The sequence below is a fragment of the Hylobates moloch genome, unplaced genomic scaffold (genome assembly GCF_009828535.3).
Source record: "Hylobates moloch isolate HMO894 unplaced genomic scaffold, HMol_V3 SCAFFOLD_17, whole genome shotgun sequence".
Classification (NCBI taxonomy): domain Eukaryota; kingdom Metazoa; phylum Chordata; class Mammalia; order Primates; family Hylobatidae; genus Hylobates; species Hylobates moloch.
In genome coordinates, this window is record NW_026652292.1 from 33734181 (window position 1) to 33747889 (window position 13709).

At 40.8% G+C, this 13709-nt stretch overlaps 1 protein-coding gene across 1 annotated transcript in view; it reads left to right on the forward strand.

Moving 5' to 3' along the window:
* The window catches only part of WDR70 (WD repeat domain 70), a 397384-nt gene that overhangs the window by 11333 nt on the left and 372342 nt on the right, over positions 1-13709 (forward strand). Inside the window, exons 4-5 of the mRNA XM_032135980.2 lie at positions 273-393; positions 4650-4866. Coding sequence (XP_031991871.1) covers positions 273-393; positions 4650-4866 — 338 coding nt within the window. The remainder of the gene's footprint in view (positions 1-272; positions 394-4649; positions 4867-13709) is intronic.

Sequence of the window (13709 nt, forward strand, 5' to 3'; positions counted from 1 at the left end):
GTATACAAGTATCTTTTTTAGATCGTGCTTTCAGTTTCTTTGGATATATACCAGAAGTGGAATTGCTGGATCACGTGATAATTCTACGTTTAACTTTTTGAGGAACCACCATATTGTTTTCCAGTGGCTGTGGTTGATAATTTTTTGCTGTTACTGCTAACACTCTAAGTTATATCTTTGTGACTATGTTAATTTTTAGCCTTTCTAATACTAACATATTTTGAATTGTAACCGTTGGAATTTTTTTGTTAATCTTTTTGTAATCTTTTCAGAAGCCAGAGAAAAAGAGGAAGAAATGAACAGAGAGAAAGAATTAAGAAGACAAAATGAAGATATTGAGCCAACATCCTCAAGATCAAATGTGGTCAGAGATTGCTCCAAATCATCTTCCAGGTGCCTGATTTTCAGAAAGACTTCTATTAAACTATCAGTTTCTAGGTGTTTATAGAGTTTTTCTTTTTAATTTTTTTGAGACGGAGTCTTGCTCTATCGCCCACTGCAGTGCAGTGGCGTGATCTTGGCTGACTGTAACCTCCACCTTCTAGGTTCAGACGATTCTCCTGCCTCAGCCTCCCAAGTAGCTGGGATTACAGGCATGCGCCACCACCCCTGGCTAATTTTTGTATTTTTAGTAGAGATGGGGTTTCACCATATTGGCCAGGGTGGTCTCGAACTCCCGACCTCAGGTGATCCGCCTGCCTCGGCCTCCCAAAGTGCTGGGATTATAGGCGTGAGCATCCTGAGTAGCTGGGACTACAGACGTGTGCACTACCACGGCCGGCTAATTCTTGTATTTTTAGTAGAAACAGGGTTTTACCATGTTGGCCAGGCTGGTCTCAAACTCCTGACATGATCTGTCTGCCTCATTCTCCCAAAGTCCTGGGATAACAGGTGTCAGCTACTGGGCCTGGCCTCCAGTTATTACTTTTTTTGAGATGGAATCTCGCCCTTTCGCCCAGGCTGGAGTGCAGTGGCTTGATCTGGGCTCACTGCAACCTCTGCTTCCTGGGTTCAAGTGATTTTCCTGCCTTAGCCTCCCAAGTAGCTGGGATTACAGGTGTGGGCCAGCATGCCCTGCTAATTTTTTTTGTATTTTAGTAGAGATGGGGTTTCACCATGTTGGTCAGGCTGGTCTCCAACTCCTGACCTCGTGATCCACTCGCCTCGGCCTCCCAGAGTGCTGGGATTACAGGTGTGAGCCACCGTGCCTGGCATCCCAGTTACTTCTTTTTGGCAATGCAACAATGGCCTAACACATTGATGTTGTTTATCTTGTCAAAAAATCAACGTTTGTTTCAGTGATTTTTTTTATTCTTTTTTTTGTTGTTTGGGATGGAGTCTCACTCTGTTGCCCAGGCTGGAGTGCAGTGGTGCCATCTCGGCTCACTGCAACCTCCGCCTCCTGGGTTCAAGCAGTTCTCTGCCTCAGCCTCCTGAGTAGCTGAGATTACAGGTGCCCACCACCATGCCTCGCTAATTTTTGTATTTTTAGTAGAGACTGGGTTTCACCATGTGGCCATGCTGGTCTTGAACTCCTGACCTTGTGATCCACCTGCCTTGGCCTCCCAAAGTGCTGGGATTACAGGTGTGAGTCACCGCACCCAGTGTTATTACTCTTTTTTTAGTGTCAATGTCATTTGTAGTTCTGCTCTGATTTTTTTTATTTCCTCTAATAATTTTTGGTTTGCTTTATTCTTTGCCTAGTTCCTTGAGGTACATCATTAGGTTGTTTATTTGATGTATTTCTACTTTTTATGTAGGTGTTTATTGTTGTAAATGTCCTTCTTAGTACTGTTTTCTTTGTTTTCCATAGGTTCTGTTATGTTTTGTTTCCATTTTCTTTTGTTTCAAGAAATTAAAAAAAAATTTTTTTTATTGACCCTTTGGTCATTTAGAAGCCTGTTGTTTTATTTTCATGTATTTGTACAATTTCCAAGGTTCCTCTTGTTATTGATTTTTTAATTTTTTTTTGAGACAGGGTTTCACTCTGTCACCCAGGCTGGAGTGCAGTGGCACATTCTTAACTCACTGTGACCTTCGCCTCCCAGACTCAAGTGATCTTCCCACCTCAGCCCCTTAAGTAGCTGGTACTACAGGTGTGTGCCACCATGCCTGGCTAATTTTTGTATTTTTTGTAGAGACAGGCGTTGAAGTGTTGCCCAGGCTAGTCTTGAGCTCCTGAGCTCAGGCAATCCGCTTACCTCTACCTTGAAAAGTGCTGGGATTATAGGCATGAGCCACTGTACCTGGCCTGATTTTGGTTTTGTTTTGTTGTGGTTAAAAAAGATACTTGAGGGCTGGGCGAGGTAGCTCATGCCTGTAATCCCAGCACTTTGGGAGGCCGAGCTGGGTGGATCATGAGGTCGGGAGTTCGAGACCAGCCTGGCCAACATAATGAAACCCTGTCTGTACTAAAAATACAAAAATTAGCTGGGCGTGGTGTCTCATGCCTGTAATTCCAGGTACTTGGGAGGCTGAGGCAAGAGAATCACTTGAACCCGGGACGGGGAGTGAGCCAAGATCACGTCCTGGGACTCTAGAGTGAGACTCTGTCTCAAAAAAAAAAAAAAAAAAAATCTGTTTTAAACCAGTACAGCTGGAAACGTGTGCGTTAATCATAAGGGGGAAAATTTTGGAGTATGAATAGCTTAATATAAATTTATTTAGTCATTCAACTATTACTTACTGAGCATCTACTGTGGATTACACAGTGTTTTAGGCACTGAGATATAGCAATTAGCAAGTCAGATGAGACCTTTGTTCTCATTGAGCTCACATTGTTGTGGGAGTATTTGAAGGGATGGAGAACAGACAACTAAATAACCAAATAAAATAACTTAGCAGGCATGTAGTGGAGATAAACAAAGGTACTTAAGGTAATGGGAAGTGGTGGTGTGCCTGAAAGTTTAAAGGGAGTGTCCCCTTAGACCTCTTTGAGGAGGAGACATTTGAGGAAACTCCAAAGATGAGAAAGAGGCCGTGTAACAATCTATGGGAAGGGTAAGTCAGCCGACAGAAATAAAAGTGCAAAGACCTTGTTCTGAACCAAACTTAACCTGTTCAATTAGAAAGAAGGCCTTGGAGTGGAGAGTTGAGCTACGCAGTGGCTCAAATGTAGAAACTCAGATCTTTATGGAGGTTTGCTAGTTCATATACCTCTGTTTAAGGGTAACCTGAATGTGAGAATATATACTTTTCAATGTTTAACCTAGATGAAAACAAAAAGAAAAATCTCATGTTTTTCCTTCAGTAGATATTGAGTGCCTGTTATGGGTGAAGCATTTTTTAGATGCTAGAAATATGTTAGATGCTAGAACAAAACAGAAATTTGTGCTTTCCTGGAGCTTGCATACCAGAGATAGTTCATTAGAAGGCAGTGACACTTTTAATCTTATCAAATATTTGAAAGATTAATTGATACAATTAAGAATGCTGAATTCTTAACTCTAGGGGCAGGTGGAGGGGTGGTGGATGGTGAGGGGTATGCTTACAGGTGTTTGCTAGAGACCTTAGTGAGAGTGTATAATAGTCCTCAGGTGTGGTGGATGGGAAACCACTTGGGAATCAGTATGCTATGCTCTAGACTCTCAAGCCTGTCCAACCTGCCTTATATCGTAGTTTTCTTTTAGACTTTTAGCATCCTGAAGCCATGGTTTTCAGTTTCTGTCTCTAGTGATAAGTAGAAAAGAGGGATGAGGAAATGGCTTCACTGGCCCAACCAGAAACAAATTAAGAACCCATGACTGTATTCTCTCCCTTGGACACCCCTGGTTAGAGTATGGTGTTTTTAGAATGCAAGAATGCTACATTCAATGTTTTGGCAATGTGGCAAACTTGGATTAGCCGTGAGAAATAACTTGTATTTCGGAAATTATATTGAAACATTTTGGAAGTAATATTAACTTCCTTACATGACTGGCATTATTTGCTACTGTGGCAATCAGGGATTGGATTCAAATATAGTTAATTGAGGCACTGGCTGGCTATCTCAGTGGTTTTTGTCCATTACTATTGTGTAGTTTTTCTTCTGTATTTCCTTGTTCACCTCTTTAAAAAATTTTTAAATTAAATTTTTATTATATATCTGCATTTTGAGAGAGGGTCTCACTGTTGTTCAGGCTGGAGTACAGTGATGCAGTCATGGCTCACTGTAGCCTTGACCTCCTGGGCTCAAGTGATCCTGCCACCTCAGCCTCCTGAGTAGCTGGTACCACAAGCACATGCCACCACACCTGGCTAATTTTTATTTTTTGTAGAAACGGGGTCTCGCGATGTTTCCCAGGCTAGTCTCAAACTCTTGAGCACAAGCAGTCCACCTGCCTTGGTCCCTGAAAGTGCTGGCATTACAGGTGTGAGCCATTGCACTCAGTCTCACCTGTCTCTTTATGAGTGCTAATGGCCTAATGGCTGTCTAACATATAATTGCTGTGACCCTTTATTTTTCACTTTGCGTAAGACAGTTTTTTTTAACTCTTAAGATAAAATATTTGCATTAAACATTTAATGTTTGAACTACAAATTTAAAAAAATTAAAAAATACCCAATTGTTGTTAATAGGAGAGGAAAAGTATCCTGAGAAATGAATATTATTTCCAAAGTGTGCTCTTCATTGCAGCAGAGGCAAAGAGTTTCTATTTCTGTATTTTCAGGGATACGAGCAGCAGTGAAAGTGAACAGAGTTCTGACTCTTCTGATGATGAGTTAATTGGCCCTCCTTTACCCCCTAAAATGGTAGGAAAACCAGTTAATTTTATGGAGGAAGATATCCTCGGTCCTTTACCTCCAACTCTTAATGAAGAAGAAGAAGAAGAAGCAGAGGAAGAAGAAGAAGCAGAGGAAGAAGAAGAGGAAGAGGAGGAAGAGGAAGTAAGTATTTCAGTGGTAATTTAAGAATTCAGTGGAGTAACATCTTTAAAGTGCTGTAGAGATCAGCTCTGCTAAACTGTTTTTCATGAGTAAGAGCCAATTTAAAAACTGAGGAAAGGCCAGGCATGGTGGCTTACACCTGTAATCCCAGTTACTTGGAAGGCTGAGGCAGGAGAATCGCTTGAACCTGGGAGGGAGAGGTTGCAATGAGCCGAGATTGTGCCACTGCACTCCAGCCCGTAGACAGCCAGACTCCGTCTCCAAAAAACAAACAAAAAAAAAAACAAACAAAAAACCAAACCAAGGAAAAAGGCCAGGTACAGTGGCTCACACCTGTAATCCCAGCACTTTGGGAGGCCGAGGTGGACGGATCGCTTGAGCTCAGGAATTGAAAACCAGCTTGGGCAACATGGCAAAACTCTGTTTCTACAAAAATGCAAAAACTGGACGGGTGTTATGGTGCACACCTGTGGTCCCAGCTACTCAGGAGGCTGAGGTGGGAGGATAATTTGGGCCCAGGAGGCAGAGGTTGCGGTGAGGTTGACGGATGGCACTCCAGCCTGGGTGACAGAGTGAGACCCTGTCTCAAACCACCCCCCCAAACCCCACAAAAAACCTGAGGAAAATGACTGTGGAGTTTATTACCGACAGCCTGTATTGAAAGAACTTCAGGAGGAAGAAAACTAAAAAATAATAAATGGAGAGCAGAAAGTAATGTATTAAAAAGAAATCAATGGATAAAACATTTTGTTAAATCTATGTATGCGGCTGGGTGTAATCCCAGCACTTTGGGAGGCCGAGGCAGGAGAATCGCTTGAACCTGAGAGGGGGCGGTTGCAGTGAGCTGAGATCGCCCCATTGCACGCCAGCCTGGGCAACAAAAGCGAAACTCCGTTTCAAAAAAAAAAAAAAAAAAAAAAAAATCTATGTGTGCATTGTCTGCAAATAATGATGATGGGTAAATTTGGGAGGATTTAAAAGCAAACTGGATCTAAAATTATTGTCAACAATGAAGTAGAAGATGGGACAGTGAAATCAGAGTTCATTGATTTGTAGATATTATTTTGGAGGAGGCCAGAGATACCGGTTAACCTTAGATTAGCTTAAGCAAAGTATATAAGTTGACAATTTTAAGAGTAATTGCCCGGCAGGGCATAGTGGCTCACATCTGTAATCCCAGCACTTTGGGAGGCCGATGTGGGCGGATCACGAGGTGAAGAGATTGAGACCATCCTGGCCAACATGGTGAAACCCCGTCTGTACTAAAAATACAAAAATTAGCCAGGTGTGGTCGTGGCGTGCGCCTGTAGTCGCAGCTACTTGGGAGGCTGAAGCAGGAGAATCACCTGAACCCGGGAGATGGAGGTTGCAGTGAGCCGAGATTGCGCCACTGCTCTCCAGCCTGGGTGACAGATTCGGTCTCAAAAAAAAAAAAAAAAAAAGGTGTAATCTCCAAAATACTAAAAGGAAAGAATGCTAAAGGAAATGGTCTACATTTGTATTTGACACTTGGGGTAGATTTTTTTTTTTTTTTTTTTTGAGACAGAGTCTCACTCTGTCGCCCAGGCTGGAATGCGGTGGCGCCATCTCCGTTCACTGCAAGCTCTGCCTCCTGGGTTCACGCCATTCTTCTGCCCCAGCCTCCCAAGTAGCTGGGACTACAGGCACCTGCCACAACACCCAGCTAATTTTTTGTATTTTTAGTAGAGACGAGGTTTGACCGTGTTAGCCAGGATGGTCTCGATCTCCTGACCTCGTGATCCACCCGCTTCTGCCTCCCAAAGTGCTGGGACAGGCGTGAGCCACCGCGCCTGGCTGCACTTGGGGTAGATAATTTTTTAATACCTCCCTTCTTTATGTGATGAATTATTTTTAGTAATAATTATGAAATGAAATGAAAAGTAATCAGAAAAGCGACAGCTTTTGTAAATCTGTCAGTGACTGTCAAAATCAGTATTCTTTGCATATTCCTCCTCAGTACATAGTATAGCAAATTTGTCAATTTGTGTCTGTCTGTAGTTGATCAAATAAAGCTTCTAATTTCAATTTGGTACATTTTTCTTTCACATGAAAGCAAATCTATAGTATATATACACACACATGCACATGCATTCATGTGTGTGCATATGTAAAATTAAGAAAACAAACAAGAATAAAATAAGAATAAATTTGGCAGTTTCATTAACATTTTTGTTTTACAGTAAGTTCCAGAAATTGCAATGTTGATTGTATATTTTTTCTTTTATCAATTCTAGTGGCTTTTAAATATCTCTGTAGGTTGAAATATTTTGGCTGGACACTGTGGCTCACGCCTGTAATCCCAGTACTTTGGGAGGCTGAGGAGTGCTGATCACTTGAGGTCAGGAGTTTGAGACTAGCCTGGCCAACATGGTGAAACCTTGACTCTACTAAGAAAATACAAAAATAGGCTGGGGGTAGTGGCTCACACCTGTAATCCCAGCACTTTGGGAGGCCAAGATGGGCGGATCATGAGGTCAGGAGGTCAAGACCATCCTGGCCAACACAGTGAAACCTCATCTCTACTAAAAATACAAAATATTAGCCGGGCGTGGTGGCGGGCGCCTGTAGTCCCAGCTACTCGGGGTGCTGAGGCAGGAGAATGGCGTGAACCTGGGAGGTGGAGCTTGCAGTGAGCCGAGATGGCGCCACTGCACTCCAGTCTGGGTGACAGAGCGAGACTCTGTCTCACAAAAAAAAAAAAAAAAAAAAAGAAAATACAAAAATTAGCCAGGCATGGTGACAGGAGGCTGAGGCAGGGGAATTGCTTGAACCCGCAAGGCCGACTCTGCAGTGAGCTGAGATTGCACCACTGCACTCTAGCCTGGCAACAGAGCAAGACTCTGTCTCAAAAAAAAAATTTTTTTTTCGCGAAAGTGTTTTTACAGAAAATTCATTTTATATTTGGTAAAAACTTCTAAATTTTTTTTCTCTAAAAATCAGAGAAAATGGCTAAATGATGTCAAACATTGCCATTAAATGATCCATTGCTTTTGAATGCTTTTGGTGAAAACAATTGAGGTATTCAAACATTTACCCTTTTAAATTCTTTTGCCAACCATGTCTTTTGTTTTTTCTTCTGGCATTCATAGAAAACAGAATTGGATTTGCTTGGCATTTTGTTTCTCTGTCTTTATAATCTTTGTTTATTTTGAATCTAGTATTTAAATGCAGAAACATAGTACAACAGGGATTGGAGATATGAAATTACCCTTGAAATGAGCTTGAATGATTCTGAACCATGAAAAACAGTATGTAGAGACCCGAGTAGGTGCGTGTGTTTGTGCATGTGTGTGGTGCAGATAACTGAGAGTTCTCCAAATTAACTTCGTGTAGAATACAGTGGTTATTTATTTTTATTATTTATTTATGTATTTATTTATTTTTGAGATGGAGTCTCACTCTGTTGCCCAGGCTGGAGTGCAGTGGCGTGATCTCAGCTCACTGTAACCTCTGTCTCCTGGGTTCAAGTGATTCTCTTGCCTCAGCTTCCTGAGTAGCTGGGATTACAGGCATCTGCCACCACGCCTGGCTAATTTTTTATATTTTTAATAGTGATGGGGTTTCACCATGTTGACCCAGCTGGTCTTGCATTCCTAACATCAGGTGATCCACCTGCCTCCGCCTCCTAAAGTGCTGGGATTACAGGTGTGAGCCACTTCACCTGGCCAGAATACAGTGTTTATTAAAAGATAAGTAATACAAATATGTTAATTGAAGTTCACATGTATGTTATTAAAACTCAATAGGAACCATAGGAAAAAGAACATTAAGTAGTGTCTAAACTAACATTGTTTATAATTGCCATCACAAGGTGATAATAAAAAGCAGGCTTATCTTTGCTTGATTTTATCATTGTTTTTAAGTTCTCTACAGAAAAGTGTACTCTCTTATTGTCTACGTTACTTCCACTGTAATTCTCTTGATATGCCATTGAAGAAAATTCACTCATTGCAATAAAGGACAGGGAAGGAGAAAAAAGAAGTAGAGGAAGATAATCTTGGTAAATAGAGATTATGAAATAAGATGGTAGGCATGAATATAAATATATCAGTATTAACAATAGATGTAAAGGGACTAAACTTGCCACTTAAAATACAAAAATTCTCAGATTGGGTTAAAAAATTTAGGTATACATGCATGTTATACCTAAAATATAATTATACAGAAAGGTTGGATGTCAAGCAGTAGAATATAGCAGGAAAATAACCAAAAGATAGCTGATAAATGTTATAAAATTGGTATTCAGATCTTTAAGTCACAATACCAATTAATGAGAAAAGTGACATTACTTAATGGTAAAAGGAACAGTTGATTTTGCAGGAAAATTTGGCAGTCCTTAACCTCTATGCATTTAACAGTATATTCAAAGTGTATAAAGCAAAAATTGACAAAATTACAAGGAGAAAAGGACAATATACAGTCATAATGAGAGATTCAGAGATTGTTAAGACAGTAAGGAGACAGATTTGGAGACTACAAATGAACAAAGTTTAACGTATTGAATGTATATTGGAGCCCTCGTTCAACATTTTAAGCATAAATGGACAGTGAAAAACAAACATATCTAATTCCTAGAGTGCTATGGAAACATTAACTACTATGGAAACATGAGGAAGATGTGCTTAATTATTTTTGATAGTTCACAGAGTAGGTAATATTTAGATTTAGCTATGGATGTGACAGTGGGTTTTGTAATGGACTGAAGGTGTCTCTCTAAAATTCATATGTTGAAGCCCTAACCCCCAGTGTGGCTGTGTTTGGAGATGGGGCCTCTAAGGAAATAATTGAGGTTAAATGAAGCCATAAGGCCCTGATCTGATAGAATTAGTGTCTTTATAAAAAGAGTCACCAGAAAGTGTGCACTAACTTCTCCTCTCCCACGGGAAAGGAGGAATGGCTTTTTGAGGACATAGCAGAAAGTGGTCGTCTACAAGCCAGGAAGAGAGGTCTCACCAGAAACCACATTTGTCCGTAATTTGATTATGGACCTCTAGCCTCCAGACCTGTCAGCAAATACATTACTATTGTTTTAAGTCACCCAGTTTGTGGTATTTTGTTTATGGTTGTGTGAGCTAATACAGGTTTGCAAGGCTGACTAATGGCTGATAAACAGAAGGGAAGAAATCTTGAAGCATATTGCAAGCTAGAAAAAAATTGCTATAGTGAAGGCCCAAATGTATATAAGTACAGCTATGGTCGTGAAATTGTACCTGATTAGTGCATGGCTGAGTTTTCTTACTAGGAGAAAGTAGAAAGATGAGAAGGATGAGATCAAATCCAGAAAGTATGAATAAATACTTTCTGGAGGATATGTAATTTGAGTAAGCTTTGTAGAGGATTACAGTTTTTTTTTTTTTTTTTTTTGAGACAGGGTCTCTCTGTCACCCAGGCTGGAGTACAGTGGTGCAACCAAAGCTCGCTACAGCCTTGACCTCCTGGGCTTAAGCAATCCTCCCACCTCAGCCTCCCAAGTAGCTGGGATTACAGGCACGTGCCTCTACACCTAGCTATTTTTTTTTTTTTTTTTTTTTAGTAGAGATGAGGTCTTACTACGTTGCCCAGGCTCGTCTCAAACTCCTGGGCTCAAGCAATCCTCCTATCTTGGCCTCCCAGAGTGCTGGGATTACAGGTGTGAGTCACTGCCTGGCCAAAGATTAATTTTTTTTTTTTTTTTTAGACGGAGTCTTGCTCTATTGCCCAGGCTGGAGTGCAGTGGTGCAATCTCGGCTCACTGCAACTTCCGCCTCCTGGGTTCAAGCGATTCTCCTGCCTCAGCCTCCTGAGTAGCTGGAATTACAGGCACGCGCCACTGCACCCAGCTAATTTTTTGTATTTTTAGTAGAGACGGAGTTTCACCATGTTGGCCAGGCTGGTCTTGAGCTCCTGACTCAGGTAATCCACCTGCCTTGGCCTCCCAAAGTGCTAGGATTGCAGGAGTGAGCCACCTCACCCGGGCCAAATTTTTTATTTTTAAAATTTTTGTAGAGGTGGCGTCTCACCATCTTGCCCATGCTGGTCTCACCTGGGCTCAAGCCATCCTGCCACCTTGGCTTTCCAAAGTGTTGGTATTACAGACGTGAGTCATTGTGCCTGGCCAAGATTATATTTTTAAAGATTTTTTAAATTGACAGATTATTTTTAATTGACATAATTGTACATATTTCTGGGGTGGAGTGTGATCCTCCACACCTGTATACAGAGTGTAATGATCAAATCAGGGTGATTAGCATATCCATTGCCTAAAACATTGATCATCTCTTTGTGTTGGCAATATTCAAAATTCTCACTTTTAGCTCTTCGAAAATATAGAGTAAATAATTGTTAACTATAGTTACTTTGCTATAGAACAATAGAACTTATTCTTTCTATCTAGCTGTAATTTTGTATCTGTTAACCAAACTCTCTTTATACCCCTCTTTTTCCTACCCTTTTCACCCTTTCGTTTCTGTTTCTACTATTCTCTCTACTTTTATGAGATCAGTTTATTTAGCTTCATCTGAATGAGAACATGTGGTATTTATCTTTCTGTGCCTGGCTTATTTCACTGAACACAATGTCCTGTAAACTCATCTTTGTTACTGTGTGTGACATGATTTTATACTTTCTAAATTTAGCCAGATAGTATTTGTGTGTGTGTGTGTGTGTGTGTGTGTGTGTGTGTGTGTATTAAATTTTTAAATCCATTCATTTATTGATGGACACGTAGGTTGATTCCGTGTCTTGGTCATTGTGAATAGTGCTGCAGTGAGAAGGGGAGTGCAGGTATCAAAATGTGAATTTCCTTTCCTTTGGATATATACTCATTAGTGGGATTGCTGGATTATGACAGCTTTAGTTTCTAAAAAATTGATAAATATATATATTTTTGGGGTATGTATGACAATTTGATAAATTCATAAAATGTGTACAGATTAAAACAGGGCAACTGGGATATCCAGGATATCCATCACTGTAAATATTTGTCTCTTCCTTATGCTAGGAACATTCAAATTATTCTCTTCTAGTTGTTTTAAGATATACAATAAGATTATTGTTAACTATGGTCACCCTACTGATGTTTTGAATACTAGGTCTTATTCTCTCTATCTGACTGTATATTGGTACCTGTTAATCAGCCTCTTTTCATCTTTCCCAGCCCCCGAACCTTCCCAGCCTCTAGTAGTCACTAATCTCTCTTCATGAGATCCACTTTTGTAGCTTCTACAGGTAAGAGCATGTAAAATCCATCCTTCCTTCCTTCTTCCCTCTTTCTCTCCTTCCCTCCTTCCCTCCCTCCCTCCGTTTTTTTTTTTTTTTTTGAGTCAAAGTCTTGCTCTGCCACCCAGCCTGGAGTGCACTATTGTCACAATCTTGACTCACTCCGACGTCTGCCTCCTGGCCTCAAGCCATTCTCGTGCCTCAGCCTCCTGAGTAGCTGGGATTACAGGTGTGCACTACCACGTCTGGCTAATTTTTTGTATTTTTAGTAGAGATGGGGTTTCGCTATGTTGGCCAGGCTGGTCTTGAACTCCTGGCCTCAAGTGATCCACCTGCTTCTGCCTCCCAAAGTGCTGGGATTACAGGCATGAGCCACTGTGCCCGGTCCCCAATCCATCTTTCTAACCACTCATGAATTATGTTCATATTTAAACTCCAACAATATTGTAAATTCAACACATCTAAGATAAAAGTTAGGCTTTTACTTTGTCACACTTGAACTTTTGCTGTAGCCACTTAGCTGGTCCCTTTGCCTGAAGGATCTTCTGTTTTTATCCCCTTTCCCCACTGCAGCAAGATTAAACTATCTGTAACACAAGTCACATTGCAACTAATAGTACTAATTCCCTAAATGAGGGAAAACACCACCACAGCAGGGCAGGGCTCCACCTGGCGATTTCTGAATCCGATTTGAGTTTTTGTTGTTCATAATCACGGTGGCATTTTTGACAGTCTATTTAATAGGAAAGCAACCAATTTCACATAGTGGAGTGGCTAGATATTTTGGCAAATATTGTTGAAATTAATGGGGTAATATTTTTAAAAAGAACCTTTAACCTAGTGTTAACTTTTTAAAAAAAATTAATTTTTTCTTTTAAAGATGGGGTCTTGTTGTTTCAAACAGGCTGGAGTGCAGTGAATTTTTTTGACTCTCATTCAAGTGGTGTAATCATAGCTCACTGCAGCTTCAACCTCTCGGGCTCAAGTGATCCTCCTGCCTCAGCCTCCTGAGTAGCTAGGACTACAGGTGCATACAACCACATCTGGCTACTTTTTATATTTTTTGTAGAGTGGGGCAGACGTCGGAGTGAGTCAAGATTGTGACAGTGCACTCCAGGCTGGGTGGCAGAGCAAGACTTTGACTCAAAACAAAAAAAAACAGAAAAAACCAAAAAAAAAAACGGAGGGAAGGAGGGAAGGAGGGAAGGAGAGAAAGAGGGAAGAAGGAAGGAAGGATGGATGGATTTTACATGCTCTCTTGTCTGTGTGGCCTTGAACTCTTGGCCTCAAGCGATCCTTCCACTTCAGCCTCCCAAAGTGTTGGGTTTACAGATGTGAACCTCTGCACCCAGCTAACCTAGTGTTTCTTAATCTGAATGTAAGAATCAGCTTTGGTGCAATTAAAAAGTATGCATGCTTAGGTCCTGTACTCTAGAGATTGATTCAGTATAACTGTAGTGGAACTTGCCTTAACTCCTGCAATTTGTATTATTTATAACAAAAGACTCCACAGGTAATTCTAATGGATTTCTTCCCAGTCTAGTTGTGCTGTTTACTTAATCACAGTTGGGGTCATAGGGTAACAGGGTACCTCTGCAGATTATGATCTGTATCATGTCTCATGG